A 27,957-nucleotide genomic window follows, 5' to 3' on the forward strand; every position below is an offset into this window, starting at 1 on the left:
ATACAAGCGAGCCCAAACAGGTTAGTATCTTAGTGCTAGTAAAGTACTAGTATCTACTGACTCGTATAGCCCCATTGATTCGTAATGATCGGCAAGTGGCATTTACAGGTCCATATTACCTACTCTATCTCTATATACTCTTTATAAGAGGTACATAGTTAAGAGGTACCTAAGTATAGCTGGGTACCAAGATAGTATGTAGAAGAGGTGTATACAAGGTAGTGACCTATGCTTGAGGTACTTGATATCAGTACTACTCATATATTGTCCATCTTGGTAGGGATTGAGCCTAATTTAATCCCGGGAATTCTTCCCTGCTAGTTTATACTCCAATGGAGACATACAAAGGCCATAGTTATAGCTCAGATCCATTCTTACCCAGTTTTTCCTTGCCTCCAATTTCTCCTCAACCATGTTCCTTTGCTGGTCTCTTCCCGTCCCTCCCGTCGAGCCGAAGCCCAAATTCCGGTCCCGCTCAGGCTGTCAGACCTGCCGGCGGAGGAGAGTCAAGTGTGATGGTATGAAGCAATCTCAAGATATGATTCTCTCGATGCTCACCAGCCAGAGAAAAAACCGATCTGCGATCGATGCCATCGGTCGAAGAATTCCTGCAGCTATGAGCTGCGTCTGCAGTGGCCTGATCGTGGCCATAGCAACAATAGCAGCAACAAGAGAAATAACAGTGGCAAGAACAGTGAGATTGCTTACCTTGATCGGTATCAACCTTGGCAGGAGCCTCAAAAGGCTCTCGTCTCTTCTTTAACCTCATTTTCAACATCTTCTTCATCCTGTCTATCCTTCTACGAAAGCGTGCTGTGCGCCATGGCCGTGACGGTCGACGACGAGCGCCATAACCCGCTGCGCAACACGGTGATGCCGCGCGTCTTCACCAACAGACTGGCGTACCACGCCGTCCTGATGGCGAGTGCGCACTATCTCTCCTCTGTGGACGAGCGGTTCCGGCTGGTGGAGATGCAGAGCCGGCAGAGATTACTCGCTGGGACCCGTCGCGCATTGATGAACCATGCCGTGGAGGATGTATTGGTTCCTACAGTATTCCTCTGTTCATCTGCCGTAAGCATCGGAAAGAATCAGAAAGAAGAAGAAAGAAGAAGAAGAAGAAGAAGAAGAAGAAGAAGAAGATACTAATCTACTGATACTAGATCTCTTCCTCTACCGACTCGTCCTGGCTCCAACATCTGACCTGTTTCCAATACCTGGTGCAACACGGCCTACCAGCCCCCCCGATGGTGATGAGTTACTTCTCTGCCCATCTCGTCCTGGCAAAGTCGCTGTTCGCCATCGAACCCATCTTCCCGGATCCATCGTGGACCTCTAGCGAGGCGCTGCGGCGGGTGATGCCGGACATGTTGGGGGAGATTGACGTGTGGAATGGGTTGAGCCACGGCCTGTTGCTTCTCATCAACGATATCTTGGATCTGAAGAACTCGGAGGACAAGCAGGGCAGAGTACACGGGCTGGAACATCGACTGGAGACGTGCGTGCAGGTCTTGCCACTCTCTTTGCAGAGACATACTCGGGCGTCTCTGCTGGAGAGCACCGCCGAGGCATACCGACTCGCCGCGTGGATTCTCCTGCAAGAGTCTTGCCGAGAAGAGTTCCTGGGAATTGCACTCGAGAAGCTGGAGAGAAGGAGAGAAGAAGAAGAAGAAGCGATTCTGCAACTGGTGGAACAAGTGATTGGCGGACTCGACTATCTGCCCATCTCCTGGCCGTTGTGGCCGCTGTTCATTGCCTCGTGTGTATGTGTCGATGAGGAAACGCAGCGCCGGGCGTTTGCCCTCTTCTCGCTGGCCGCGCAGAAAGCGCCGTTTGAGAATATCCTGCGAGCGCAGACTGTCGCCCAGCTGGTCTGGCAGCGCAGACCGCGGGCGTCTCTGGGAGTGTTTCCATGGCAGGTTGTCCTGCAGTTTCTGGGGTGGGAAACGAGTTTTGCATAAAGACACGAGTATCTATAAAGAGTATCTATAAAGACTATAAAGCATATCGATAAGACTCGTTCTGCCAGTCCGAGATATCCATGATACAGCCGTCATCCATAGTAAAGCCAGCAGGAGCATCACTCTCCGGCTCAATCACCTTTCCTTGCGCCTTGTCGCGACGCCTGTTCTCCCAGACCATGTACCCCCGTAGAAGAAGGACGTCCACGATTCCAATACAGAAACAGGCCAGGATGGCCGCAAAGGCGCCCTAAAAGTAAATAGTGAACAGGTGAACAGTAGATAGTGAACGGTAATAGTGAATAGGAGAGAAGCGTACATAGTAGGTAGGCGCCTGGGATGAACTGAACAATTGCGGACCAGCAATGTTCCCAACACAGTATCCGATGAAGAGAATGGCCGTGACGGTGCTCTTCTTGGTGAAGCCGGCAACGTTGCTGGAGATCAGGCTCAGACTCAACGGCCAGCCGGCGCCAAACACGCTGACCAGCCAGACACCCACGAGACGCCCCCATTTGTGCTCGGCTGGCAGCTGGCGCATCAGCAGGATGCCCAGCAGGCTGACCAGCAGGGTAAAGACCATGGCGTAGCAGCGTAGCCCGTGGTATCGGTTGCAGGCGAGAGCGCAGACGAGCAGGAAGAACAGGGCGATGACCGCCATGGGGATGGTGTATAGTAGGGTTTGGAACTCGGTGAACCCGAACGCCTCGATGACAATCGCGGCGAACTAGTAGAATTCATCAGTCATCTCGTCAGAAGGGTAGAGAAGTATAGAAAGGAAGAAAGGAAGAAAGGAAGAAAGAGAAAGAGAAAGAGAAGAGAAAGAGAAGAGTACGTTGGTGATTCCTCCGTTCGGCAAGGAGACCATAAAGTTGTAGACAAAGAGAAACCAGGTCTTGGGATCGAGCAACGCCTCGACGAACTGGTCCTTTTTCCACCGGCGACTCTGGCAGCTCTGCTGTCTGGCCTGGGCCCGACGATCGGCCCGTCCACGCTGCTCAGCGGGCAGGAAGCGTGCGGTGAGCGGCGAGTCCGGGAGAGTGAAGTAGCAGACAAGCGACCACAGGAAGGTGACGAGGCCGAAGATGAGAAACAGCCACTGCCAGGGGGCGAGGAGGTTGGCGCTGCCCTGGTGGACGTGGCCGATGGCGTAGGCGAGGAGGCCGCCGAAGAGGGCGGCCACGCCGTTGCCCGCGAACCAGACGCAGCTGCGCAGGGCGTGTTCGGCGGGCGTGTACCACATGCTCACGATGAGGGTGAAGCCCGGGCTGATGGCGCTCTCGAAGACGCCGAGCAGCACGCGCAGGGCACACAGGCCGGCGAAGTTGGATGCCGCGGCGTGGCAGGCGAGGATGACGGACCAGCCGATCATCATCGCGGCCAGGTACCGGCCTAGAGGGAGCTTGACGAAGCCCAGGGAGACGGGGTATGCGGCGATCATGTAGCCAAAGTAGAAGGCGGACGAGGACCAGGAGTAGAGGTGGGTGGTCATTTTCTATCCCAGATGGTATAAAAGTATTTAGGGTTTAGGGTTTAGGGTTTAGGGTTTGGTAGGTAGGTAGACCTACTGTGCCAGTCAAAAGCCCCATGATGGACGTATACGACAGAGTCGTCTTGTCGAGGTACTGCAACAGGTACGAGACAAACATGAGGGGAAGCAGACTGATCGTCAGTATCCCTGGTCCCTTGCTAGAGACTAATGCTTACCACAAGTCGATGCGGCGAAGAATGGCCTTTTCCTCGACCTCGACGGCTTCCCTTGGTTTCTCAGACATGATGGAGGATTAAAGGACAAAGAGGGAAGAGAGGAGAAGAGAGGACAAAGAGGGAAGAATGGAGAGAGGGGATGAGAGGGAAGAGAGGAGGGAGGGAGTTAATATACCAGGATGCAAGTATACCAGTACCACTAACTGTATAGTATGTATTATTTACAGGTATTGCGCTAGTACTGCCTAGTTTGATTGGTCGGTAGGAACTATAGGCCCACGCTAGGCCCGAATAGGATGGAAAATGCTCGCTTCGAGCTACCAATCTGCTGCTTCTGATAAATATATATATATATATATATTACCTTGACTGAGTAGACCTTGTCCTTCTACTTCTCCTTATTTCACTCCTTTTTCACTCCTTCTTTACTCCTATACGGGATACTCTTCCTATGACATACAGGATAGATGCCGAGCTGCTCATCCCCGGACGGGGAGAGCCCATCCCCCACGCCAGCCTCGTGTGGCAAGGCAAGACAATCCTCTATGCCGGGCCACGCTCCTCCCTGCCGGACCTATTCCAAGACATTGCCGGGCTGCAGACGGTGCCGGTGGTGATGCCCGGCATGTGGGACTGCCATATCCATTTCCTCGGGGCCACCGCCGCCAGCATGGACGCCCTGCCGCGCACCCCCCAGGCCATGGCGGGCGCCCGCAGCGTGCCCGACCTGCTGGCCACGCTGCTGGCGGGCTTCACCTCGGTGCGCGAAGTGGGCGGCTACGGCTGTGAGCTGGCCCCGGTGGTCGCCGAGGGCCGGATCCGGGGCCCAACCATCTACAGCGCCCACTCGGCCATCAGCATGACGGCCGGCCACGGCGACGTGCACGGCATGCCTCTCGACTCGCTGCGGGAGCTGTGCTCGTCTGGCCTGCCGCTGACCCTCGCCGACGGCGTGCCCGAGTGTCTGCGGGCGGTGCGGAAACAGCTGCGTGCCGGGGCCAAGGTGATCAAGGTGTGTGCGTCGGGCGGGGTGGTCTCTGCCATCGATGATCCGCAGCACCAGGAGTTCAGCCTGGAAGAGTTAAAGGCCATTGTCGAGGAGGCAGGGCGTGCCCGGCGCATCGTCGCCGCCCACTGCCATGGGAAAGCGGGCATCCTGAACGCCCTCCACGCCGGCTGCAAGACCATCGAGCACGGCAGTTTCCTCGACGACGAGTGCGTCGCCCTCATGCGCGAAAAGGGGGCCATTCTCGTCGCCACCCGCAGCGTGATCGAAAGCAGTCTGGCGATGCGCCATCTCTTCTCGCCGCACTCGTTCCAGAAACTGCTGGCGCTCGCTGACGCCCATCGCGACTCATACGCGCGGGCTGTCGCCGGCGGGGTCACCATCGCCCTGGGGACAGACCAGTTCCTCAGCTCGCCAGACCCGAATCTCGGATACGGGCGGAATGGAAGGGAGCTCGAGTATGCTGTCGCGGCCGGGTTGACGCCCCTGCAGGCCATCGAGGCTGCCACGGCCAACGGGCCGTTGACGGTGGGCGACCAGGCGCCGCAGAGTGGGCGGCTGCAGGCCGGGTTTGATGCGGACTTTATAGCTCTTTTGAAGAATCCTCTGGTGGATATCTCTGTCCTGTCTGACACGGCCAATATCTCGCATATCTGGAGGGAGGGAAGAAGACTCAAGTAGTAGTGGACTAGAAACCATTCGACTTGATTCTCATGTGTTGCTGTGAGCTAGGGTTAGGGTAGGGTTTCAAGGCAGTACAATCTAAAGTACAAGCACCTACTTTATATAAAGTAGATAGTCTAGAGTAATATAGACTAAGTTTAGGGTTAGGGTAGGGTTATACTCTAATACCTTTCTGTGGGCAGTATAATAAGTATACAGCATATATTATCACTTATTCTATAGAGTAGTAGTCTAGAGCAATATAGACCAAGTTTAGGGTTAGGGTCTAGGGTTTAGGGTTATATACTCTAATGCCTAATATATGGATAGTATAATCTAAGTACATAGCACCTACTCTATATAGATTAGATAGTCTAGAGCAATAAAGACCAAGTTTAGGGTTAACTGTTAACTTTTAATTAGAGTTATCCTAAGTTTAGGGTTAGGGTTAGGGTAGGGTTATACTCTAATGCCTTTCTGTGGGCAGTACAATCTAAAGTAAACAGCACCTATTCCATAGAGTAGTAGTCTAGAGCAATAGAGACCAAGTGTAGGGTTAACTGTTCACTGTTAACTAGAGTTATCCTAAGGTTAGGGTTAGGTTTAGGGTAGGGTTAGGGTTATACACTTTAGTAGGTGTGTTGACTCCATGTATCCGGCTGCCGTCGGGGCTCCAGCCCCTGTCTATGCAGAGTATGCCGTAGTGACTGGTTAATACGTAGTAGGAACCTTCCATTGTTCTACCATTCTTTCGCTGACCTCCGGCAACTTGCTGATTGGCCGGCTGCCCTGTTCCGCTCGTCGAAGGAGCACCGGCGCTAGACCCCTCGCTTGTAGGCCGGGCCAATCAGACCAGCTGCCCTGGACCACATCTCGGCCAGGGTGCTTGGCGGGCGATAGTGTCCGGCCAATGACAACTCCAAAGCCTATCACGTTGATCCCCACGTGCAGTAGTTATCAGCAGGTACATGTAAATAGTAGATACTGGATGTAGTGATACTCGATGGTCGCTTAGCGAGGCAAAGATCAGCCGATCATTGATTGATTGTCCATATAAAGCCCATTCCTGTCCTCCTCCGTCCTCTCTTCCTCCACTCAGTCAGCAAAAGGCAAGATGAAGACTGCTCTGCTTGTTGCTCTGGCCGCTGCCGTCCACGGCGCCCCCGCCCCCAAGCCGTATGTCGATGAGACGTACGCCTACAAGGGCCCTGCCGTGCCCATTGGTGACTGGGTCGACAACACCGTCAACGGCAATGGCAAGGGGTTCCCGCGCCTGGTCGAGCCGCCGGCCGTGAAGCCCGCGTCGGCCAACCCGACCAACAACGTCAATGTCATCTCGCTGTCGTACGTCCCGGAGGGCATCCACATCCATTACCAGACGCCGTTTGGCCTCGGCGTGGCGCCTTCGGTGGTCTGGGGGACGCATCCCAGACGGCTCAACCAGACTGCCTACGGATACAGCCATACGTAAGTGAATCGATAGTCCAGAAGATTTCTTTCTTTCGAATCGGGTGAGACTGACGAGGTCAGGTATGACCGCACCCCCCCTTGCTCCCAAGTCAAGGCCGTCACGCAGTGCAGCCAGTTCTTCCACGAGGTGCAGATCCCTCGTCTCGAGTCCGGCACGACGTACTACTACCAGATCCCCGCCGCCAACGGGACGACCGCGTCGGACGTGTTGAGCTTCACGACCGCGCAGGCCGCCGGGGACCCGGCGCCGTTCACCATCGCGGTGATGAACGACATGGGCTACACCAACGCCTTCGGCACGTACCGCGAGCTGCTCAAGGCGACCGAGGAGGAGGGCCTGGCGTTTGCCTGGCACGGCGGCGACATCAGCTACGCCGACGACTGGTCGTCGGGCATCATGGCCTGCGCCGACGACTGGCCCGTCTGCTACAACGGCTCCAGCTCCGAGCTGCCGGGGGGGATCACCGAGTTCTACAAGACACCCCTGCCCGAGGGCGAGATCGCCGACCAGGGCGGCCCGCTCGGCGGCGACATGAGCGTCCTGTACGAGTCCAACTGGGATCTGTGGCAGCAGTGGATGAACAACATCACCATGAAGATCCCGCACATGGTGCTCCCGGGCAATCATGAGGCGTCCTGCGGGGAGTTCGACGGGCCCGACAACATCCTCACCGCGTACCTCAACTACAACATCACCAACGGCACTGCCGCCGAGGACGAGCTGACCTACTACAGCTGCCCTCCCTCCCAGAGGTATCTTTCTTCCCAGAGAGAGATGAAATCGAGATGAATGCATAGTCTAACCCGAGTAGAAACTTCACGGCCTACCAGAACCGCTTCCACATGCCCGGCAAGGAATCCGGCGGCGTCGGCAACTTCTGGTACTCGTTCGACTACGGGCTGGCGCACTTCATCTCCATCGACGGCGAGACCGACTACGCCAACAGCCCCGAATGGAACTTCCTCGAGGACATCTCCGGCAACGAGACGCACCCGACCGAGAGCGAGACCTTCATCACCGACAGCGGACCCTTTGGCGCCATCGACGGGCCCGTCAACGACACAAAGGCCTACGAACAGTACCAGTGGCTCAAGCAGGATCTCGCCAATGTCGACCGTTCCAAGACCCCCTGGGTCATCGCCATGAGCCATCGCCCCATGTACTCGTCCGAAGTGGCTTCCTATGAAGCCGACATCCGCGATGCCTTTGAGGATCTTCTCCTGTCAAATGGTGTGGATGCCTATTTCGCAGGGTATGTCAGCAACAACATTGAACTTGAAGTCATGATATTTTTGCTAATCGTCAGGCACATCCATTGGTACGAACGGCTCTGGCCCCTCGGCCGCAACGGCACCATCGACAAGGCCTCCATCATCGACAACAACACCTACTACGCCAACGAGGGCGTCTCCATGACCCACATCATCAACGGCATGGCGGGCAACATCGAGAGCCACTCCTACCTCGAGGACGGCGAGAAGGTCAAGGACATCACCGCCGTCCTCGACCAGTGGCACTACGGCTTCAGCAAGCTGACCGTCCTCAGCGCAGAGGCCCTCAAGTGGCAGTTCATCCGCGGTGATGATGGCTCCGTCCACGATGAGCTCCTCATCCTCAAGCGCGCCAATGACTGTGATGAGTAACTCATATACGAATTAATGTAATTAGATTAAGTAATTAGCATCAGTATACATATATCTATGTATCAATCCCATTCACCCATAAATTCGAAGGGGGATCGACGAGTTCCAACACCCCCCATCCAACCAGTCACCAGTAATGTTCTTGACTGCCGTCCCATTGCCAAACTCCAGGATCAGACCCCCGTCCGTCGCCTCCGCGTCAAAGACTGGCCACCCCACCGTTGACGGAAGCGTCGTCGGGTCCTTCAGGAACGCCAGGATGTAATCCTGCATCGTCTGCGACGTATCGACTTCCAACTGCGGGATCTCCCCCACGTCCAGCATGTACGTGCCGAAGACCATGAGCATGTCCGTCCAGTGAAAGGCACCCAACCAGGGGACTGGACTGATGTTGCTGAAGTTGCCCGCGTAGTAGTAGCGGTACGTGTCCAGCCCCAGCGAGGCGCGCAGCTCTGAATCGCTTCGGGCAAGACAGTCGGAGAATTCCTGGCCAACAAGGATGCTCGTCACGTTGTCGCTGGGCCATTCGCGAGCCACGTCGGACCGGATCGCTGGGCCGCGGGCGACTTTGCCCATCACGTACCGCTCGGTTGAATTGGAGAAGATGTACCGTTCATCAGCTGGACTATTTAGCATAATCACTCATCATATTAAAAAGCAAAAGGTCGTCATACGGATGTAGTCACCAAAGCTGATCGACGGGGTCCCGTCATATCGGTTGATGAACTCTTCAAGCTGAACCCAAGATATTTGACGCATGCATTCCAGCTCGGCCTCGGCGTCGTCTCCGTAGTTGCAGCCAAGTGCTTTGGCAACGATGTCAAAATCTTCGTACACGTCCTCTGTCGTGCTGACATCCACCAAACCCGAGTCTCCCATGGACATGATGCCGAATTTGGAAGCCAGCGGATCATCCGGGAATGCCAGAGTGTACAGGTGGGTCAGGATGGCCCCTTGGGATTGTCCCCAGAGCTGCCGTTGTTAGCAATGATATTCAAAACGATCGACTGAGGGGCTAACCATAATATTCTCCGGGTCCCCTCCAAACGCCTCAATGTTTTCGTAGGCCCATTCCATGGCAGCTCGGACGTCGAGCAAGGAGATGGAAGTTTCATTCAAGGCTCTCGACTTGGGATCTATAGATATTAGCAATAGAGGAAAACAAGGAAGGCCCGAAGCAAAATCAAGGAGACTCGCTGCCAAAGATGTTCAGCCGGTAGTTCATCGTAACGACGATATGCTCCTGAGACCGAGACACCCAGTGCGCCGGGAGCTGCGAGGGAACCTCAATACCCCCCGTCGTGCCGCCGCCGCCAGGAAGAAACAAGGCCACGGGCAGCTTGGAGGTCTTGTTGGCATAGGCGGGTGTCCAAACAGCCATCGAGAGGCAGTCTTCTGCAGAGGACCACGCCGTAGAGGGCTGATCTAGACGCTCGCCGATACTGAGAAGCTGATTCGGAGGCTCGTATTCGTTCCATAGCGAGAGCGTCGACCCCACGTACTGCGCACAGGCTAGACAGTATCAGCGACTACTCAACGACCCTCCAATAATCAGATGGCTATTGCTCACCTGGGCCGTAACGCGTCGAGTCGATTCGTTTGTTTGATCTGAAGGGCTTTTGCGGAGGCAGGAACCGGAGATCGCCGACAGGGGGCTAGAAGGCTGTGAGATGCTGACTTGATATAATCTCATAAGTCCGATCAACCGGCAAAGTACTGACCTGCGCATAAGGTACGCGCAAAAACTGGCGGACGTTCGGATAGGTGTCGTTGTACATCCCGATAAAGGTTCCAGTCTGGGTCTCGACAGTCAGATTGCTCCAGTTGGACAGCGTCCGAGGTGACTCCCAGGTAAGATTGGCATAGTATGGAGCCTCGCTCTGCGAGGAGAGCGAAACAGCCCCAGCCAGCAGGGTCAAGGTTGTGAGTCGCACCATTTCCTGTCGTGATATTGATTGAAGAAGTCCCTATGGACCCTTGACAAGAGAAAAGAGAAAATCGTATTTATACTGGGTTCCCGGGTTTATTGCGGAGACATCAGCCCATGATTTCTCTTGCTCTTGTGGGGGAAAAAAGAGCCTAACGGTCTATTTAGTCAAAGATCGACATGCGGGGAAATAGATTCACAGGAGTCATTCGTCAACGCTCCGGGAAAAGTCCGTGGAGGCTGCTCACGATGGGTGACGGGGATGTTTTCGGAGGGGCCGAAGACTGGATGCAGCGAATACCGAGACAGGTGCAATACAGACGTCATGGCTTCTATACTAGAAGCAGAATCATAATCATAATCCTCATTGCAGACTAGTTCCTGGGAAGAAAGCTGTAGGAAAGAATCCTGTATCATCGTCAGTAACTGACCATGAATACAGACCAGGCCGTGAGATCCAGCAGTTCCATTGAAGAAAACAAGGTTGTCCGATCTCCATTCTTACTTTGGTTTGCTGCCATTTGGGCCTGGTGAAAGAAACAGAGCCTGTTGTGGTGTCAGACCAAGGCTTGAGCTTTCTCCTTCAACAGACCTCTGAGATCCATCTTGATGTCCAATACCGAGGGAAGCAATCGACTCACGGTTAATTATCTTCCGCAAATCGAGCGCTCCCATCGACTGGCCGTTGACTGCGAAGGTCCCTTGGCATTAACAGAAGCTCGCCCTGAATTTGCCATGGAATGCCAATAAAGATGACAGGAAGATGAAACCCGGGATATATAACAGCAGACATGAGGGGTATGCGTGCTGACAGGGGAAAATGAGGTATCACACGAGGGGTAACACGACAGATCCGGATGCACGAGAAAAAAGCAAACAAAAGGAGCACATAAAAAGACAGCCTGTTCCATCCCAGGAGCTGGGTTTGGTCTGGCTCATCTGCAAGTATGGCCTTGGAAAACATCACCAAACCTTGGAGGCCTTTTCCTCCCCGCACATACGTTTTCCGTAATGCTAACATTATAAACACCGTTGACGGCTCAGTGCGCCAGAATGCCACGGCTGTTCTTCGAGATGGCCATATTCAGTCTGTCACCGACACGAACTCGAGCGACGGAGGTAGTGGTGAGGCAGAGGATGCAATGATCATTGACGCCAGCGGGCGCTATCTGTGCCCGGGGCTGATTGACGCCCACGTTCATCTCACATCAACTCCGGGCAGCAATAGCTTGGCAGAATCAATCAAGATGTCACCCGACCGGTCGAAAATGCGTCAGCCATACGCCTGCGAGCAGATGCTGCGGCGCGGTTTTACCACGGCTCGGGATTGCGGAGGCGCGAGCTTCGCGTTAAAGGAAGCCATCGCCGACGGGGTGTTCCCAGGACCTCGCCTGTTCATTGCCGGTCATGCTCTGAGCCAGACGGGCGGACATGCGGACTTCCGGCCGGCAGACGACGCGCACGAATGCTGCGGTGGACACGTCACGGGGATAGGTCGCCTCTGTGATGGAGTACCCGAATGCGTCAAGTTCACCCGCGAGGAGCTGCGAATGGGCGCAGATTATATCAAGATCATCACCGGAGCAGGCGTGACGAGCCCGAATAGTGCATTGGAAACCCTCCAATTCACTGCGGAAGAAATCCGGGCCATTACCACAGTGGCTGCCAACAGTTGTACCTATGTCACCGCGCATGCCTATACGCCGCAGTCGATCCGACATGCCGTTGACAACGGTGCCCGGGGTATCGAGCATGGGAACCTCTTGGATGAAGCTACGGCTGCCCTGATGGCTGAGAAAGGAGTGATTCTCACGCCCACCCTCATCACATATGCGGAGATGTCCTCTCCGGAGTGGGAGGGGTTCCTACCTCCTGGATCAATGGTAAAGAACAAGCAAGTCCTCGAGGCAGGGTTGAAGTCGCTGCAGATTGCCGCAGCGGCAGGCGTCACGATGTGCTTTGGGACAGATCTCGTTGGCCCGATAACAGCCGCGCAGACCAAGGAGTTCGCACTACGGGCACAGGTCCTGACACCGCTGCAGATACTTCAGAGTGCGACAATAAACCCAGCGCGCCTGTGTGGACAGGAGAGGTTTCTCGGTCAAATTCAGCCTGGGTTCGCGGCAGACATGCTGGTGTTGACACAGAATCCGTTGCAGGATATCTCTATCTTTGATAGGCCCGAGCAACATCTGTTGGCTGTAATAAAGGAGGGATATGTCTATGCGAGCCGGTGGACCAGATTGCCGCAGGATGTGGAGGTTCCTCAAAAGAATATTGAGTAGAAGCAAGCGTCAAGCTTTTCACGCACAACACACAGGGTTTCCTGCCATATTTAGGAAAGCAGTAGATCTGACTTTTGATTCTAAACCATGTCCATGGGGAATACAGCCTGGTTTACCCGATCTACAAAGTTCAGCATATCGATATCGAGCCCTGAGGCCTAGGGTGAGAATTCTCGAAAACTGCATTAATAGAGTCTCAGACAATTCTGAACAATATCTATTCAGAAAAGGTTCAGGGGAAAGAACTCACTGTCTAACAATCGAACACCTTTGACCTGTGGCAAGAAGCTAAGCCTGGCATCGAACAGCGTCTCTATCAGTGATCGACTGCAGCAGGGAACGAGACGGTATCTTCCAGATACCCATAATCAGCCAGCTACAATACGAAGCTTGCACTGTTGTATTCCCACACCGACGTGCCCAATCAACTCCAGTGAGTTCGCTGCCCGGGTTCGGCGCCGCTGGTATCGATGACATCTAACTCCAAGCAATGAGTCAATATGCCCGCTCACAAGATAGAACAAATGCCCACTTACCTCTGCTGCCTTCTCGTGCGAGTCTCCTCGACGATGCTGAGTCTTTCTTACTGTCGGTCGTTGAGTTTCGACTTGGAGATGGTTTAGGAAGGAGCCCAGAATGCAAACATGCAAACAAGTCAAACATGCAAACATGCAAACATGCAAACAGCCTCGACCCCTGAACCGCCTCAATAATTCGTCTTGCTCCAAACAACCAATTATCCTTGCTGAAGAATCCGCCGAATGAGATGCAATGCAGACTGATCCATGTCGAATCAAACCCTGAAGAACGACTCCCAGCTACGCACTGCAACTAACTAGCTATTACTAGTTAGTAGTGACTTCTGCGGTGGATCTCTAGACGAAACCCAAGGCTTCACCTTCAATTGGTGCTGGAAACAACGTTTAGGGTGTCTATTGTCTAGTGAATGAACTAATTTCTTACCAAAGCAGCACGATTACCCACTCCATACTAATATCATAGGAACCTTGAGCAGCAACCCGATAAGGGAAATAGCATGGATACCCACGGAGGATTGCCGTCCGTCTTATTCTTATTTCGCGGCTGACGGTTCTCCACCATGGCAGAAGTTAACGGCCAGCTTCTTCTCTCCGACTTTTCTCGACCTTTTCTTCTTCTTTCTTTTCGTCAAGCTTCTTCTGGCTTTCTGTTCTTCTTCACAATTCACTCCCACCCGCTATGGCAGGCCCTAAGATCCTGCTGCTGACCAACAGCGAGTACGGTCAAGCAATCGTCACTCTGTCAGTCGCCCACGAATTCCTCCTCCGCGACTACGACGTGCATGTCGCCTCGTTCAGTCCCCTCCGTCGCCAGGTGGATGATCTGAATGCTCGCGCGGCGAAATACGGCGCTACCGGCACGGTAACCTTCCACGAAGTCGCGGGGCTGTCGATGAAGGAGGCATTCAAGCAGAGATGGTCATCCACTGGGTATCCGATGCACCCTCCAGGGTTCCATGCTTCGTTGGAGACGTTCAGGTCGCTGCTTGTGCAGTTATTCGCGGCCTGGGATGGCCCGGGGTACATGGAGGGGTATGAGAGCGTGTTGGCCATAATGGAGGAGATTCAGCCAGAGATCATCACCGTGGAGCCAGCTTTTGGCCAGGCGGTCGATGCGTGTCAAAAATCGGGCAGAGAATTCATCGTCCTAAGCCCTAATTTCTATCTGGATCATGTAGTGCAGCCGCGGCTGGGAAACGTCTGGAAATATCCTGCGTAAGACCTTTCTGTGATCCCCTACTTTCTGATACATACTATTGCTACTCTCTATACATACTGACTGACTCTAGTGTGTGCTCCGGTTATCCGTTTCCCATCCCGTGGCGCTTATTCCTCCCCAATATCTATCTTAACGCCGGAATTATAAAGACATACGTCAGCTCTCCTATTACAAAAGCCCTGAATCGCTACCGCAACGAGCGTGGTCTCTCAGGGCCTTTGCCCATCTACATGAGCCTGACTAACCCCCGGATCCCTTTCGTGCTGGCCTGCACCCCGGAGATTGACCTTCCGTGCCATTTTACCAAGCAATACACCGGTTGTGGACCCATCCTGCTGCCCTATCGACCTGTCGCGGTTGAAAGCCCCGAGCTGGCAGCGTGGTTGGCCAAGGCGCCCACGGTGCTCATAAATCTGGGGTCAAATGTGGAGTACACAGCGGAAGATGTGAAGCAGTTTGTAGAGGGGATTCAGGTTCTCCTCTCCTGCAGAAGCGATGTTCAGGTGCTGTGGAAGAGAAGAATGCTGGCTGGCCAAGATGGCGACTCAGTACTCCCAGACGATCCTTCTTTCGTCAAACGCGTCCGAATCGAGAACTGGCTGGACGTTGATCCAGGTTGCATCCTGGAGAGCGGAAATGTGATCTGTATGGTTCATCATGGCGGGGCCAATTCCTATAACGAAGCAATCACGTATGTCACTCTTGTATTTCTGTCTTCTCTCTCACTCTCCCTATTTCTGCTCAATTACTATACAAAACTGACCATGACAGAGCTGGAATCCCCCATATTGTCCTGCCTGTCTGGTTCGACACATACGCATTCGCCAACCGAGTCGAGTACCACGGCATCGGAGTATGGGGAAGCAAGAAGAGCGCACCCCATGCCAACGGCAAGGAGCTCGGCGAGGCCTTCCGGCGCGTCCTCGCCAGCGAAGAGTCAGAGACGATGCACACCAAGGCGCAGGCACTCATGAAGACCTTGTCGCCGACACCTGGACGTGTATTGGCCTGTGAGAAAATCATCGAGCTGGCAGGCGACCGTGTAAAGAAGACTGAGTGATGATACCGATACCCTTATATAAACAATACTCACGGAGAACGTAATCATGTATTTCAATAATTCACTTACTCTCTATCCTCTATTCTATTATCCTCTTATTCTCTTCATTCGGATAAATCATCAACCGATTCCCCGCTGATGTCATTTCTCTCACTCCAGGAATCCATCCCACTTGAACATCCAACCTAAACATTCCTAAACATCCAGCTGAACCTCGATTGCTTCTTCCAACTTGTCATTATCAGTCGACAGGATATTCTACACCATGGCTGAAACACAGATTGCGTGGATTGGACTGGGAAACATGGGGAGGGTGTGTACACTCGGATTGTTGTTGCCTGGGTTGAACCGAAACTGACCGCAGGAAAACACCAGGGAATGTGCAAGAACATCGTCGAGAAGGGCCCCCAGAAGACTCCCGTGATCATATTCAATCGCACAGCGGCGCGAGCGACTGCGTTTGCGGAGACCCTCGGAGGCGCAGACAAGGCGACCGTCGCGACGAGCATCCCCGAGGCCGTGACCCCCGCCTCGGTGGTCTTTATCTGCGTCGGCGACGACCCCGCGGTGGAGCAGATCGTGGAATCGATCCTGACGGTTGACGTGACGGGCAAGACCATTGTGGACTGCTCGACCGTGCACCCGGACACTACTCGGCGCGTCAACGAGACCCTGACGCAGCGGGGGGCCTCCTTCGTGGCGTGCCCGGTGTTTGGCGCCCCGGCCTTTGCAGACGCCGGCCAGCTGGTCGCTGTACCTGCTGGTCCGACGGCAGACGTCGCTCGCATCAAGCCCTTCCTGCAGGATGTGACTTCCCGTGCGGTCATCGATATGTCCGGCGGCGACATCGGGCGCGCCAGCCTGCTCAAGATCCTCGGCAACACGTACATCCTCAACACGGTCGAGACGCTGTCCGAGGGTATGGTTCTGGCCGAGAAGTCCGGGCTGGGCACCGACGCGTACCAGCAGTGGATGGAGATCATGTTCCCGGGGGCGTTTGCCAAGTATGCCCACCGGATGACCAGCGGCGACTATTATCAGCGTGAGGAGCCGCTGTTCGCCGTCGACCTGGCGCGCAAGGATCTCCGCCATGCGAAGAACCTCGCTGCGGACGCCGGCGTACGTTTGCCCAGTACGGAGATCACCGATGCCTACCTCGCTTCCGTCAAGGAGACCAAGGGCGAGAAGGGCGATATCGCTGGGATTTATGGAGCGGTGCGCAAGGAGTCTGGATTGCCGTACGAGAATAAGTAGGTTTTTTTTTTCCCTTTCTCACAGTCTCTCTGGTATCTAAGCTGACATTCTAGATAATTCATGTACATCATATTTGAGTAAATAGTGTAAATAGCTCAAGCTCAATACATCATCCAATTGTCAAATCACAGCTCGGCTCTCAACGGCCTCTGCTCGAGACTTTGGTATGCCCCATCTGCATCTTCCCACCCCGTTAACTCCTTCCAGGCCTTCTTCAGCGTTTGCACAGGGTCCCGTACGCGCTTCTCCGAGCGCCACGCAATGTATCCATCTGGCCGGACGAGGGTCACGCCCGTGCTCGACACGCCCATCAAACGGCCGAACTCCCCAGGTTCTGAGAAGCGCACGTCGATGCCGACATGTACTGCCTGGATGGGTAGCGTCTGTTTTTCTATTGATCGTTGCTGCTGCTTTTGCTGCTGATGCATGGTAGCCACGGCGTCCATCCACCCCGCTGATTCGGACAACACTGTCCATTGCCGCCCGAACAGATCCAACGTCGAGACCGTTTCGCCCTGTTTCTCGATCCACGCATGGGGTGCTCGCGTGCCGGGCATCCCAGCCCATTGTTCCGGACGGGAAGCAGCGGGTAACATTTCACCGTCTTTTTTCCTGAGAAGAGCCCCGTCAAGGTACCGCTGGCCGAACTCCATGGCGACATCGTCGTACACCGGCCCCGCCGACGACGAGTATTCTCCTTCATGGTCTGTATCCGTGGACTGGAAGTCCGCCCGTGCGAAGATCTGCTGGTGTCGCAGCTGGGCGATCGGCCGGCGCTCAGCGTCGTACGTGTCGAGCAGGCGCGGGCCCGCCGTCCCAGACAACACCTGCGCCAGCTTCCAGGCGAGATTGTGCGCGTCGTCGATGCCCGTGTTGGCGCCGTACCCGCCCCGGTTGGGTGGTAGAGTGTGAGCGGCGTCGCCGGCTAGGAAGATCCGACGCGCGACAAAGCTCTCGGCTATTAACGCGCTGACCTGCCATCGGCCAATGGTGATGATCTCGACCTCATCGTCCAGATCGGTCTCGTTGCCCACAGCGCTGCAGATAACCTGGCGGAACTGGTCTTCCGTCCGTTCTTCGTCGTCGTACACCACCAACAGCCACCGCCCGTCCCGGTACGCAGTCAGGAAACAACGCAGGTCCGCCCGATCAATCACAAACTGCGTGATGCCCTCCTCCAGGCATTTCTCCAGCGGTGGCAACCGGAACACCACGCTGCGGACTGTCTGTAGGAGTCCTCGTCCTGCGCGGGGGATGCCCAGCCGTTCCCGTACGAAACTGTGACTCCCGTCCGCGGCGACCAGATACGACCCTCGAAGAATATATTCCTTCTGTTTTTGCTGTACAAGGACCGTGACTCCCGTTTCGTTCTGTTGGAAATCCACCAGACGCGCTCCCAGGCGCAGGTCGACACCCAACTCGACTGCTCTCGCTCGCAGAATCGGCTCGATCCGATCTTGAGGTAACGCGCCTCCAGTACAGGGGGAGTATTCATTCCAAGAGTACATATCACTGGGAGATGTACTATCGCTAGGAGATGTACCGCACCCTTCTGAAGAGGAAGACGGAGAAGGAGACGAAGACGAAGAAGACTCCGTCCACGGCACTTCATCAAACCACTTGCCCATCAAACTCTCGACGCGCGCACGGCGTAAGCGAAACCCACACGGAAGCTGCGGGATACGCCCATCCAACGCGACAGACCGGTAGATCTCCATACTGCGCGGTGTGAGCCCCAGAGCGCGCGGGTGCGGATGGCTAGTCGGGTGTCGTTCGAGGAGGATGGTCTGGACGCCGTGCGAGGCGAGGAGGATGGCTGTCGTGAGGCCGGTGAGGCTACCTCCGACGACAATCACGGGGTCGTTCATTCTTCTTGTTGTCTAGTATAGCTGATTGAAGTAGTTGAATTGAGTGGTGAGAACTGAGCTGTTGCAAGTATTTAATTGTGTATACCTCATGCCTTGCCGCATGCGGAATGTAGTGTTATCGGACAATTTATCAGACAATGACAAGGCAATGACAAGACAATGACATTAAGATTAGAATTCAGGTCGAAGGCAAGGTAAATTCAATTCAATAAATTAAATCAAATTAAGTTCCATTAGAGAATAAATCTAATCTCTTCATTAATATACTTCTACTTCATCAAATAATCATTGTCTACTGTATTGTATCTCGACTGCATGCGGAATGCATCACCTATTCCGGGAACACAAACCATTCCACCCTAACCGATCAGTTTCTCAGCGAGTACATGCGCGCCTCGTACGGCCGCAGCTGCAGCTTATGCTCCAGCACAGGCTCGTCGACGTGGTAATTCGCAATCAGCATCACCGCCAGATCGGTGTTGATGTCCTCCGGGATCTCGAAGTCGGTGGGTTCTTCGCACCAGTTGCAGAAGACCAGCGTGCGGTAGGGGCCCTGCGTGCGCAGGAAGGAGAACACTTTGGGATCCGTCGGGTTGACGGGGACGTAAGCGCCGTAGAACTGGAATCAGTATCAGTCTTCTTCTTCTTCTTCTTCTTCTTCTTCTTTCTTGGTAAGATGCCAGCTTACCAACATTGGATGTTGCTTGCGAATGTGTGCCAGCTGCTTGAAGTAGTTGAGCACCGAGTCCGGATCGCGCTCCTGCGTCTGCACGTTGAGGTTCATGTATTCCTCGTTCAACCGGATCCACGTCTTGCCCTCTGGGTTGGTGAACCCGGCGTTCTTCGAGTTGTCCCAGAGCATTGGCGAGCGGGCGTTGTCGCGGCCCTTGAGCTTGATCGCATTCATCACGTCGGACATGTCAGGTTCTTTAGATGGATCTTGTTCTTTGCGTGATTTATACATCCTGAAAATATTAGCATGCAACACCAACAGCAGGCATATCACCAAGCCCAGAAGGAAAGGGAGAATGACGATTTGTAGTAGTCCTGAGTCTCTACATCCGGATAGTCCTCCAGCTTCCAGTTCTGGGGATGCGGCATGCCCAGCTCCTGTCCCTGGTACAAGAAGACAGTCCCTCGCAGGGTGAAGAGGACCGTGGCGAGCATCTTGGCCGACACAGACAGGAACCGAGGATCGGTATTCCCGAATCGCGACACGGCGCGCGCCTGGTCGTGGTTCTCCATGTAAAGAGCGCTCCATCCTATGCAATTAGTTCACTCCATAAACGCAAGTGTTGAGTAGAGATACCGTGATTCCCCAGCATATGCTGCTGCCAGATCCGACAGACCTTTTCAAACTCCCACAGCTCCCACTTGCGCGGATTCCACTTGTCGCCGTCCGCGCCGTCCAGGTCCATATGGTGGAACTGGAAGACCATCGAGAGCTCCTGGCGTTCAGAGGCAACGTACTGGCTGGCTTCGTACTCGTCCACGCCGCAGGGCATCTCGCCGACGGTGCATGCGGTATATTTACTGAGAACCTTGCGATTCATCTCGTGCATGTACTTGTGGATATTCGGCCTTCACTATCAGTACGTTTCCCTCGTTGCTTCTCTGCAGACTCACCCATTTGTAAACATCGGGATGGCGTTTTGCTCGAATTTCGTCGGATCAGTGACTGGGGCGTCGGGGAGACCAGGCATTTTGGAAACGAGATTAATCACATCGAACTGAAGGTCAGATATCTATGAGGCATAGGAGTGAGTGCCATACTCGGAATCCATCAGTCCCCTTCTTCCCCCAGAAGTCAATCACGTCAAAGACGGCATTGCGCACTTCAGGGTTATCCCAGTTGAGATCTGGCTGCGAGGGAGAGAACAGATGCAAGTCTGACGATCAGCATTCAGCAGTGTAGACACAGTGACTGCGTTAATAACATACAGTACTCTTCGGTTGCCTCGTCGTATTTCCAAGCAGAGCCTGGACAGTTAGCATGCTACTTGCTCACGATGACGACTTCCAACGTACCGCCGAACAAACTGGCCCAATTATTTGGAGGCAATCGTTCGCCATTCTTGCCCGTCTTGCCCTTTCTCCAGAAATACCAGTCTCTTTTGGAGCTGTCTCTACTTGACTTGGAATCAAGGAACCATGCGTGCTATTTTATTAGTTCTTCCTTCTTTTCTGTGATCAAGAGGAAATACCTGCGAACTCGTATGGTTAAAAACCATATCCATCATGATTTTCATCCCCCGTTTGTGAGTCTCGGCTGCCAGATCTTCCCAATCCTTGATCGTCCCGTACAAGGGATTGATCGCCTTGTAGTTGGCGATATCGTATCCCTGGTCCTCCAGCGGCGACTCGTAGATCGGGGTGAGCCACAACATATCCGCACCCAGTCGCTTCAAGTAGTCCAGTCGCTGGATGATCCCGCGCAAATCGCCGACCCCGTCATTGTTGCTGTCCTGGAAGGACTGCACATATATCTCGTAGATGATGATCTCCCGCCACCAGTCCCGGTTCATGTCCAGCACCAGCGGCTTGTAGACGTCAGACATTGAGTTGGCCATGGCAGATCTCGTAGTGCCGAAGGGTCGAGCAGATTGTCGGATGGATGGTTTCGATGGATGAAAAGACGATAATGAATTCCTTGGGAGGGTGGTGCACTGTCTCACGTTCGGTCGAATGCGCAGTCTGCAAAACCCACGACGGAACATGACTACAATCGGGACCACCAGCAAGTCGGAGGCCGTCTTTTTAAAAATTCCCGCCAGGAAATCCAGTCGCGGCAGCATCGCCACTTGAGCGATTGATAAAGTCACTATGGCCAGGCCATTGAGTCAACTTGACCTTTCTGGGGGGATGACGTTGAGCGGATGGAAATCACCTCCGACGGAGGTCTTCAGGGCAACATGACGTGAGAATAGTATACATGCATACAAGGAGAAGAAGAACCAAAACCCAAATGTAACTGTCAAGGAGTTTTATAATAATACACCATGAATAGTCCTGAGAAATGCGAAATCGACACCACCGCCGACTGCGGAGAGATCGACACCCTGGACAAGATGCGTTGGTGGCAGCGGGCGACCATCTACCAGGTTCTAATCCAGAGTTTCCAGGACACCAACGGAGATGGAAAGGGGGATATTCGTGGAGTCGTCAATCGGCTCGATTACTTCGTCACGCTGGGCGTGGATGTGATCTGGATTGCGCCAATTTACCAGTCTCCCATGTCGGATATGGGGTGAGCTTTGGCATATATATGTATCCCTTTGAATCTAATTATTTTCAGATATGATATCAGCGATTATTATACCGTCAATCCTATCTTCGGCTCAATGGAGGACATGGAGCTTCTCATCAGCGAGACACACAAACGAGATATGAAGATCATTCTGGATATTGCGCTGAATCACACCTCGTCAGAGGTGAACGCCTGCACTGAATCTTCACTGTGCATATACTAATTTAATGCCAGCATCAATGGTTTCAAACCTCGCGACGGTCCCGGAAAGATCGCAGTCTGGGGAAACGCGACTGGTATTTCTGGAGTGAAGGCAAGGTGGACGAGACTGGCAAACGGATTCCCCCGAACAACTGGGAAAGCACATTTACCGGTATGATTCGGCTGTTTCTCGGTATTCGGTTTCTGATAACGCGCTATTAATTCGTGCAGGGTCAACGTGGGAATGGGACGACATGGCAGAGGAGTTTTGTAAAGCCACATCTCTGACAAGTGCGAGGGCTGCAGATCTTGCTGACAACCGATAGATTTGCACATCTTTGGTAAGAATCAACCGGATCTCAACTGGGACTGCGAAGACGTTCGCCAGGCCTTGTATAACGTGCTTCGGTTCTGGCTCGACAAGGGGATTGATGGATTCCGAGTGAGACAACATCCTAGATAAATATGATTCCCACTGAACGTTTACAAACAGCTCGACACCATGAATCTGGTTTCAAAGACGTCTGAATTCCCAGATGCACCAATCGTCAAAAAGGGATCGATCTGGCAACCTGCGAATTTTCTCTTCGCCAACGGGTCAGTAGACATGCACAGAAAAAAAAAGAAGAGGTGATTCTGACTGTGATAGCCCTCATATCCACGAATATCTGCAGGAAATGTACGAGCAGGTGTTCTCCAAATATGACGTTGTCACATTGGGCGAGATGTCTTGTGGCGTGTCTCCAGCACAGGCAGTCGAATACACCTCGCGCCATAAACCTCGGCCTGAGTTATCGCTCGTCATTCAGTTCCAGCACGTCGAGTTGGACTGCTACGACGGCGACAAGTGGCTGTTGCGGGAATGGGAGCTACCGGAGTTGAAGGCTGTCATCAACGAGTGGCAGGCGACGCTGATCGACAATGGAGGATGGAACACTCTCTGGATGGAGAACCACGACCAGCCACGGGCGATCTCACGCTTCACAACTTCTCACCCGCGGTTCCGCGCTCTCTGCGCCAAGTTGCTCTGCGTCTGGCAGTATACCCTGCAGGGAACGAATCTGATCTTCCAAGGACAAGAGCTGGGGATGGTGAACCCCGGAATGTTCACCGAAGAGATGAACCAGGATATCGAGACGGCTCAATACTGGAAGGCGTGAGTTCTATTTTCCAAGGGATTATTTGGATATCTCATTGAACCGAGATTCAGCGCGTGTGAGGCAGCCGGATCAGAGCACGACGAAGCGCTCACACTGGCAAAGAAAGCGATCATCCAGAAAGGACGAGACAACACCCGCATCCCGATTCCGGTGAGAGACATTCTAGCCACATCTCTGGAATTTACCAGCTGATTATACTCTCCTAGTGGACCGATGCTCCTCACGGCGGCTTCACCGAACCTGATTGTAAACCCTGGATCCCCGCCTCTGAGCACGGGAAAGACTGGTGCTGTTTCAGCCAGCAGAAAGACCCGGAGTCCGTCTGGTCGTTTTATCGGGCGATGATCCGGATGCGCAAGAATCATCCCACCTTGGTATGTAACGCAGCGAATCCCTTTCGTATGAGGTTCAACTAGTGACAGCTCGCGTCAGTATTACGGCACGTACGAGACACTCGACATGGACAACCCGTTCATCTGGGCCTACAAACGACGGTCAAAACTTCGGTGCTACCTGACCATCCTGAACTTCTCTTCGGGGGCCACCAGCTGGGCGTATGCAGAGCACGGTGTCGATCTGAAGGGATCGAAGCTGTTGATTTCGAATTATCTCACGCAGGAGGCAACGCTCGTGGAGCCGATCCTGCTGCTGCGGCCTTTTGAGGGGCGGTTGTACGAATTGATGGTTTAGATTATTACTTGATGAAAAGAAATAGATGGAGTGAACTTTTATCGGAACAAAATGGTGGTTGAACTGGAGAGAGAGGGAGGGAAAAGGAGAGTTTGGGAGAACAAGAAGCAGTTGTAGAACATGATATCAAGGATTGGCTTTGGCTCATATAGCATAATAATGCTTTCGCTTTCAACAAGGCCTGCTGGCCCAATGGTAAGGCGCTTGACTACGGATCAAGAGATTGCAGGTTCGAATCCTGCGTAGGTCATTTCTTTTTTCTTTGTCCCACGAAACAAGATAGACAAAGCACAATATTTGTCGGATGGTACGCACTCTTTTTGTTCTTGTCATACATACTTTTATTATTTTTTACCTATTCTTGGACTGTTAAACCACTGGCGTCCTATTCCTTCAGGGACTAATAAGTAGCACAGCTGCGACTGGACTCCAAAACGACTTTTTCTCTTCTTCGCCCTCTTCTATCTTGATCAACTCCTCGTCTGGAAAGTACAATTTACGAGCTCACTAGGCAACACTGGAAGAGAGTGTCACTAGAGATACAGTAAAAAACAGTTTCTCCATTCAAAAGTCCTGTACCTCATTATGGTCTGACTCTCTGACAGCACAGGAAAAGCAGCCAGGTCTCGTCGTCCACGCCACGTCAACTCGCAAAAAAAGCCTGGCAGGAGGAAAGCGACTCAGCTGCAGTTCCTATACGAGTGTTTTTTATTTCTTCGTCGGTTTTCTCTCTACGACAAGACGATCGAGGTACCAGGCAGTCGCCAACGAGCAGCGACGGTCAGCCAACCACCGTACCAGAAGACGAATAATGGAGACGGGTTTCAGGCAGAAAGAATACACAATATTAAGGCTGGCAGTGTAAAGTGACAATGAACAACAACTATAAGCTAGCCTTTATGCTGTGGCTCAGCTTACTACGATCAATGATGATTGTTAATCTGGCGCATTGTTGTCCTATTGGCCTGTTCGGTTTCGGTTTCGTACAACGCCTGGACCGAGCGTCGGTACGGAGGATTTGCCAGATGTATACGAGATGAGGATTAAGATCTGGAGGATATAAGAGTGGACGTTCTCTGCTTGAAGGAAATAATCAACACACAGATATTCCGGGTTCCTCGATTATCAAGATACAAATGACTCCCGACGAACAACTGCTTCGCGGCCAACTGGCCATCTTCTGCATTCTGATCGTGCCCGCCCAATACGTCTTCTTCAAACATGGTCTGGGCGGCTTCATGGGCTGGCTGTTTGTCCTCAGCTTCTGTGCGATCCGCATCGTCGGCTGCGCAATGGAGATCCACGAGGAAAACCAACCGACCCTCAGCACCGCCGCTCTGATCGTCAGTTCGCTGGGGTTGTCGCCTATCTTGCTGGCATTGATGGGTGTTCTGGAAGAAGCGTACGTATCCCATACACACACATACACAATCAAGCCTTACTGAGGATCTTCAGGCGCAATGCTCGTTCTGGCCGCAGGGGCGGATGGCTGCAGCTCATCATCGTGACGCAGTACCACGCCCTGGTGATCGTGGCCATTGTGCTAATCCTGATCCACGCCTCCTCGTTGCTCTCGGCGCATCGCACCTCGACGGCCAAGACGTTCATCGATGCCGGGTTTGCCCTGCTCTGCGCGTCGTGGCTGTTTATCTGCGTGTTTACCCTCGTCTCCGTGGCTTTTGTGCGGGAGAAGAGCATGAATATCGAACTCTACCGAGGTGGAACAAGAGTGAGTTTCTTTGTAATTCTTCTTCATCTATGGAATCTCCTATTCTAAATCTCAATATGATAGCTCCTCTATGCCGTGATGATCTGCCTCCCCTTCGTCGGCATGCGCATGGTCTACGCTACCATCGTGTATGCCGCCGACAACACGACGGCTGAGTCTTCGTTTGGTCTCAGAGTTGCCTTCGGCGTGGTGACCGAGTTTGTGGTTGCGATTGTTCTCTTGGTGGCCGGAGTGATGACGCGGAATCTCCAGCGGGAGAGGAAGAGGACGGAGTGTTGAATGTCTGGCTTGGTATATCGGTGTTTTCTTATGTATTGACTCTTCTATCTCTCTAATTGTTGTAGTATATATTTCTTTGTCCAGAGAATTTTATAATGTGTATGGTATATCATATGTGTCTTATATACATTCTTATATCTCCTTGTATATCCTTGTATATCTATCCTTACTCTACATATATTTATATATATATATATCCATAATCTATCAAAATTCTATAGCAGAACTACAATGGTTATTTCAGTATAATGTCTTAGCCAAGTCACCTGACTAAATCTCACCTTGACTCACTCGTATCTCTCTCTCACCCTCACTTTCCCAACCTCTTCAGATCATTTATTTCTGCCAATGAATCTTTGCAATGTCATATACCTCTCTTCCTCTATCAGCGAGGCTGCTGGTCGCTCTTGGCCCCCCAGCTACTATCCTGGCCACAGCGAGCGTCTCACCCCGCGCGGCGCTCTTTACGCCCCTGGCCTTTCTGCCTACAGCCTGGTTCTACAAGAAATGGCAACAGAGGATCAATAATGAGTCTACAAAATCCGAGAAGGAATCGTCAGAATCAGAGCTAGAGCCAGAATCACAGCTAGAACCCTTGGTTTGGACCTTCGCCGCCGCCAGCACGCTGGGAATCACGACCGCAGCAGCGACGCAGGGCGCCATCTGCGTGCTGGCCAGCAAACTCCTCTTTCCATCGCAAGACGTGCGCAGAACCTTCTGGGAAGAGTTCCGACGGGCTTCGATCGCAGATCTCACGGCAGGGGAACTCGCGTCGCGCACCCAGCTCGCTTCGTCGTGGCAGAACTGGGCTTTCAACGCCGTGTTAGCGTTTCTCGCGGCGGGGTTGATCGAGGAGATTATCAAATTCCTGCCTGTCGTATATGCCAGAAAGAAGAAAGCCAGCAAGTCAAAGCGAAAGTCGAATACGTATGTGGACTACGCCATCGCGGGAGCCCTGGGATTCAGTCTCGCAGAACAGATCGGATTCATTTACGTGGCGTGCGAACCAGGCCATGAAACAGGCTGGATTCTTGTCCGCACCCTGGCCGAACGGGCTGTCGGGTCTCTAGGTCATCTGCTTGTCGCCTGGTTGACGGCGTTACGGGCTCGGGATCAAAGAACTACAGATGGTAACGATTCCATGCCCTGGTGGAAGGTTGTTGGTCCGTCGGCACTCCTGCACGGCATGTCGGATATGATTGTCTTCTCAGCCAGTGCGGTGGCAGGCAACGTGGGTTTCATCCATCCGAGTGGAAGCTTGGCTGTTGCCATGATCGGTCTGGCGGGGAGTGTTTGGAGTGTAGCAGGTTGGATGGTAAGGAGAGAACTTCAATATGCCAGTACAGTATAGTAGTACAGGATAGTATAGTATAGTAGTGTATAACCTCATCTCAATTCCTATTTACTCATTGCATTATTCATCCCAGAAATTATACGTTGTCGGCGCTGGATCACTGGCATACCGCTCCCTCACCCCAAACAAGTCGCTCGTCAGATTCGGCGGGTTCGACGTGCCTGTCGGGCCAAGCGGTTGAAGCAGGAATACGCATCCGGATTCACGGTAGTGGTCTCTGGTGGCTTTCCAGACGTAGCTGTATGTATTGGGGACGTCATCTATGCCATACGTATAAGTATAGGCTCATTTGATAAGTCAAGAGTAGATACCCTCTAATAAGACTGGAACGTCGCATGCTTCGTAGAGCGAGTTCCGGGCTGTCACCACGTCCCAGGTGACGTTTACCAGGTCGCCGACGATGAATTCATCAATAGAGGCCGTCGGAAAGGTGAAGCCCTCGGCCGAAACGAGGGGAGCGAGCAGCAGGGCGATAGAAAGAAACATGATAGATAGTATGTATGATAGTAGATAGTGCGATAGTGTAGCGATGGGAAAAATGTGAAAGGAAGAATGTACTCAGTATTTATTACTCTGTACTGAGTGGCTGGCATTCCTGTCGATCTGTCGATCCGAGTTGGACAGAAAGGACTGTCTGTACGTAAGGAAATTGGGCATTCTTCCTGTTTCATTGTTCCACTGGGAATAAATGCAC

The 27,957-nt window shown here is 53.2% G+C and overlaps 14 protein-coding genes and 1 non-coding gene across 15 annotated transcripts; 10 read left to right on the forward strand and 5 right to left on the reverse strand.

Annotated features, from left to right (window-relative positions):
* Nucleotides 1-444: 444 nt before the first annotated feature.
* Nucleotides 445-781, forward strand: ASPZODRAFT_137133 (hypothetical protein). Its single transcript, XM_022724222.1, has one exon. It carries the CDS (start codon nucleotides 521-523, stop codon nucleotides 761-763), a length of 243 nt encoding a protein of 80 aa, XP_022577249.1. The 5' UTR covers nucleotides 445-520; the 3' UTR covers nucleotides 764-781.
* A 543-nt stretch (nucleotides 782-1,324) lies between these two features.
* Nucleotides 1,325-2,024, forward strand: ASPZODRAFT_137135 (hypothetical protein). The gene has a single exon (XM_022724223.1). It carries the CDS (start codon nucleotides 1,368-1,370, stop codon nucleotides 1,959-1,961), a length of 594 nt encoding a protein of 197 aa, XP_022577250.1. The 5' UTR covers nucleotides 1,325-1,367; the 3' UTR covers nucleotides 1,962-2,024.
* ASPZODRAFT_76411 (hypothetical protein) lies at nucleotides 1,996-3,736 on the reverse strand (the record flags this gene model as incomplete). The annotated part of the gene is made up of 5 exons (XM_022730084.1): nucleotides 1,996-2,211; nucleotides 2,281-2,688; nucleotides 2,797-3,456; nucleotides 3,530-3,623; nucleotides 3,669-3,736. 5 exons carry the CDS (start codon nucleotides 3,734-3,736, stop codon nucleotides 1,996-1,998), a joined length of 1,446 nt encoding a protein of 481 aa, XP_022577251.1.
* Nucleotides 3,737-4,068: 332 nt separating this feature from the next.
* On the forward strand, nucleotides 4,069-5,488 carry ASPZODRAFT_137136 (hypothetical protein). The gene has a single exon (XM_022724224.1). It carries the CDS (start codon nucleotides 4,120-4,122, stop codon nucleotides 5,353-5,355), a length of 1,236 nt encoding a protein of 411 aa, XP_022577252.1. The 5' UTR covers nucleotides 4,069-4,119; the 3' UTR covers nucleotides 5,356-5,488.
* Nucleotides 5,489-6,451: 963 nt separating this feature from the next.
* On the forward strand, nucleotides 6,452-8,451 carry ASPZODRAFT_76218 (hypothetical protein; the record flags this gene model as incomplete). Its single annotated transcript, XM_022730073.1, has 4 exons — nucleotides 6,452-6,804; nucleotides 6,868-7,560; nucleotides 7,617-8,060; nucleotides 8,115-8,451. 4 exons carry the CDS (start codon nucleotides 6,452-6,454, stop codon nucleotides 8,449-8,451), a joined length of 1,827 nt encoding a protein of 608 aa, XP_022577253.1.
* Nucleotides 8,452-8,487: 36 nt separating this feature from the next.
* Nucleotides 8,488-10,487, reverse strand: ASPZODRAFT_1299585 (hypothetical protein). Its single transcript, XM_022722394.1, has 6 exons — nucleotides 10,173-10,487; nucleotides 10,022-10,106; nucleotides 9,649-9,963; nucleotides 9,472-9,587; nucleotides 9,126-9,423; nucleotides 8,488-9,071 (listed from the first exon to the last, which is right to left on the reverse strand). Exons 1-6 carry the CDS (start codon nucleotides 10,386-10,388, stop codon nucleotides 8,524-8,526), a joined length of 1,578 nt encoding a protein of 525 aa, XP_022577254.1. The 5' UTR covers nucleotides 10,389-10,487; the 3' UTR covers nucleotides 8,488-8,523.
* Nucleotides 10,488-11,625: 1,138 nt separating this feature from the next.
* On the forward strand, nucleotides 11,626-12,937 carry ASPZODRAFT_155199 (hypothetical protein; the record flags this gene model as incomplete). Its single annotated transcript, XM_022726181.1, has 2 exons — nucleotides 11,626-12,611; nucleotides 12,907-12,937. 2 exons carry the CDS (start codon nucleotides 11,626-11,628, stop codon nucleotides 12,935-12,937), a joined length of 1,017 nt encoding a protein of 338 aa, XP_022577255.1.
* On the reverse strand, nucleotides 12,773-13,669 carry ASPZODRAFT_1299375 (hypothetical protein). Its single transcript, XM_022722388.1, has 4 exons — nucleotides 13,627-13,669; nucleotides 13,200-13,502; nucleotides 12,914-13,140; nucleotides 12,773-12,843 (listed from the first exon to the last, which is right to left on the reverse strand). The coding sequence occupies exons 2-3, from the start codon at nucleotides 13,332-13,334 to the stop codon at nucleotides 12,952-12,954; spliced, it is 324 nt and encodes a 107-aa protein (XP_022577256.1). The 5' UTR covers nucleotides 13,335-13,502; nucleotides 13,627-13,669; the 3' UTR covers nucleotides 12,773-12,843; nucleotides 12,914-12,951.
* A 212-nt stretch (nucleotides 13,670-13,881) lies between these two features.
* ASPZODRAFT_155200 (hypothetical protein) lies at nucleotides 13,882-16,735 on the forward strand (the record flags this gene model as incomplete). Its single annotated transcript, XM_022726182.1, has 5 exons — nucleotides 13,882-14,417; nucleotides 14,492-15,112; nucleotides 15,193-15,431; nucleotides 15,727-15,794; nucleotides 15,857-16,735. 5 exons carry the CDS (start codon nucleotides 13,882-13,884, stop codon nucleotides 16,733-16,735), a joined length of 2,343 nt encoding a protein of 780 aa, XP_022577257.1.
* A 125-nt stretch (nucleotides 16,736-16,860) lies between these two features.
* ASPZODRAFT_76310 (hypothetical protein) lies at nucleotides 16,861-18,603 on the reverse strand (the record flags this gene model as incomplete). Its single annotated transcript, XM_022730077.1, has 2 exons — nucleotides 16,861-18,247; nucleotides 18,314-18,603. 2 exons carry the CDS (start codon nucleotides 18,601-18,603, stop codon nucleotides 16,861-16,863), a joined length of 1,677 nt encoding a protein of 558 aa, XP_022577258.1.
* Nucleotides 18,604-18,970: 367 nt separating this feature from the next.
* ASPZODRAFT_155202 (hypothetical protein) lies at nucleotides 18,971-21,161 on the reverse strand (the record flags this gene model as incomplete). The annotated part of the gene is made up of 9 exons (XM_022726183.1): nucleotides 18,971-19,222; nucleotides 19,292-19,568; nucleotides 19,637-19,865; nucleotides 19,913-20,184; nucleotides 20,230-20,333; nucleotides 20,377-20,492; nucleotides 20,545-20,583; nucleotides 20,632-20,761; nucleotides 20,808-21,161. 9 exons carry the CDS (start codon nucleotides 21,159-21,161, stop codon nucleotides 18,971-18,973), a joined length of 1,773 nt encoding a protein of 590 aa, XP_022577259.1.
* Nucleotides 21,162-21,602: 441 nt separating this feature from the next.
* Nucleotides 21,603-24,713, forward strand: ASPZODRAFT_20275 (hypothetical protein; the record flags this gene model as incomplete). Its single annotated transcript, XM_022727559.1, has 11 exons — nucleotides 21,603-21,850; nucleotides 21,899-22,034; nucleotides 22,085-22,223; nucleotides 22,283-22,321; nucleotides 22,378-22,493; nucleotides 22,545-22,648; nucleotides 22,701-23,207; nucleotides 23,262-23,361; nucleotides 23,418-23,585; nucleotides 23,644-23,882; nucleotides 24,512-24,713. 11 exons carry the CDS (start codon nucleotides 21,603-21,605, stop codon nucleotides 24,711-24,713), a joined length of 1,998 nt encoding a protein of 665 aa, XP_022577260.1.
* ASPZODRAFT_t161 lies at nucleotides 24,080-24,151 on the forward strand. Its single transcript has one exon. It is a non-coding gene; the product is annotated as a tRNA-Arg (tRNA).
* Nucleotides 24,714-25,037: 324 nt separating the features above from the next.
* Nucleotides 25,038-25,909, forward strand: ASPZODRAFT_20276 (hypothetical protein; the record flags this gene model as incomplete). The annotated part of the gene is made up of 3 exons (XM_022727560.1): nucleotides 25,038-25,303; nucleotides 25,357-25,630; nucleotides 25,694-25,909. 3 exons carry the CDS (start codon nucleotides 25,038-25,040, stop codon nucleotides 25,907-25,909), a joined length of 756 nt encoding a protein of 251 aa, XP_022577261.1.
* A 329-nt stretch (nucleotides 25,910-26,238) lies between these two features.
* Nucleotides 26,239-27,708, forward strand: ASPZODRAFT_137145 (hypothetical protein). Its single transcript, XM_022724225.1, has 2 exons — nucleotides 26,239-27,523; nucleotides 27,575-27,708. Exon 1 carries the CDS (start codon nucleotides 26,271-26,273, stop codon nucleotides 27,258-27,260), a length of 990 nt encoding a protein of 329 aa, XP_022577262.1. The 5' UTR covers nucleotides 26,239-26,270; the 3' UTR covers nucleotides 27,261-27,523; nucleotides 27,575-27,708.
* The last annotated feature ends 249 nt before the right edge of the window (nucleotides 27,709-27,957 follow it).

The sequence above is a fragment of the Penicilliopsis zonata genome (genome assembly GCF_001890105.1).
Source record: "Penicilliopsis zonata CBS 506.65 unplaced genomic scaffold ASPZOscaffold_26, whole genome shotgun sequence".
In the NCBI taxonomy this organism is placed as follows: domain Eukaryota; kingdom Fungi; phylum Ascomycota; class Eurotiomycetes; order Eurotiales; family Aspergillaceae; genus Penicilliopsis; species Penicilliopsis zonata.

Coding starts and splice junctions, on each gene's coding strand:
- ASPZODRAFT_137133 (XM_022724222.1), top strand. CDS start 521: ATGAAGCAATCTCAAGATATGATTCTCTCGATGCTCACCAGCCAGAGA.
- ASPZODRAFT_137135 (XM_022724223.1), top strand. CDS start 1,368: ATGTTGGGGGAGATTGACGTGTGGAATGGGTTGAGCCACGGCCTGTTG.
- ASPZODRAFT_137136 (XM_022724224.1), top strand. CDS start 4,120: ATGACATACAGGATAGATGCCGAGCTGCTCATCCCCGGACGGGGAGAG.
- ASPZODRAFT_1299585 (XM_022722394.1), bottom strand. CDS start 10,388: ATGGTGCGACTCACAACCTTGACCCTGCTGGCTGGGGCTGTTTCGCTC. Junction 10,107..10,172: donor TGCGCGTACCTTATGCGCAG/GTCAGTACTTTG, acceptor ACAGCCTTCTAG/CCCCCTGTCGGCGATCTCCG. Junction 9,588..9,648: donor CCGGCTGAACATCTTTGGCA/GCGAGTCTCCTT, acceptor TAATATCTATAG/ATCCCAAGTCGAGAGCCTTG.
- ASPZODRAFT_1299375 (XM_022722388.1), bottom strand. CDS start 13,334: ATGTTTGCATGTTTGACTTGTTTGCATGTTTGCATTCTGGGCTCCTTC. Junction 13,141..13,199: donor CGCACGAGAAGGCAGCAGAG/GTAAGTGGGCAT, acceptor GCTTGGAGTTAG/ATGTCATCGATACCAGCGGC.
- ASPZODRAFT_137145 (XM_022724225.1), top strand. CDS start 26,271: ATGTCATATACCTCTCTTCCTCTATCAGCGAGGCTGCTGGTCGCTCTT.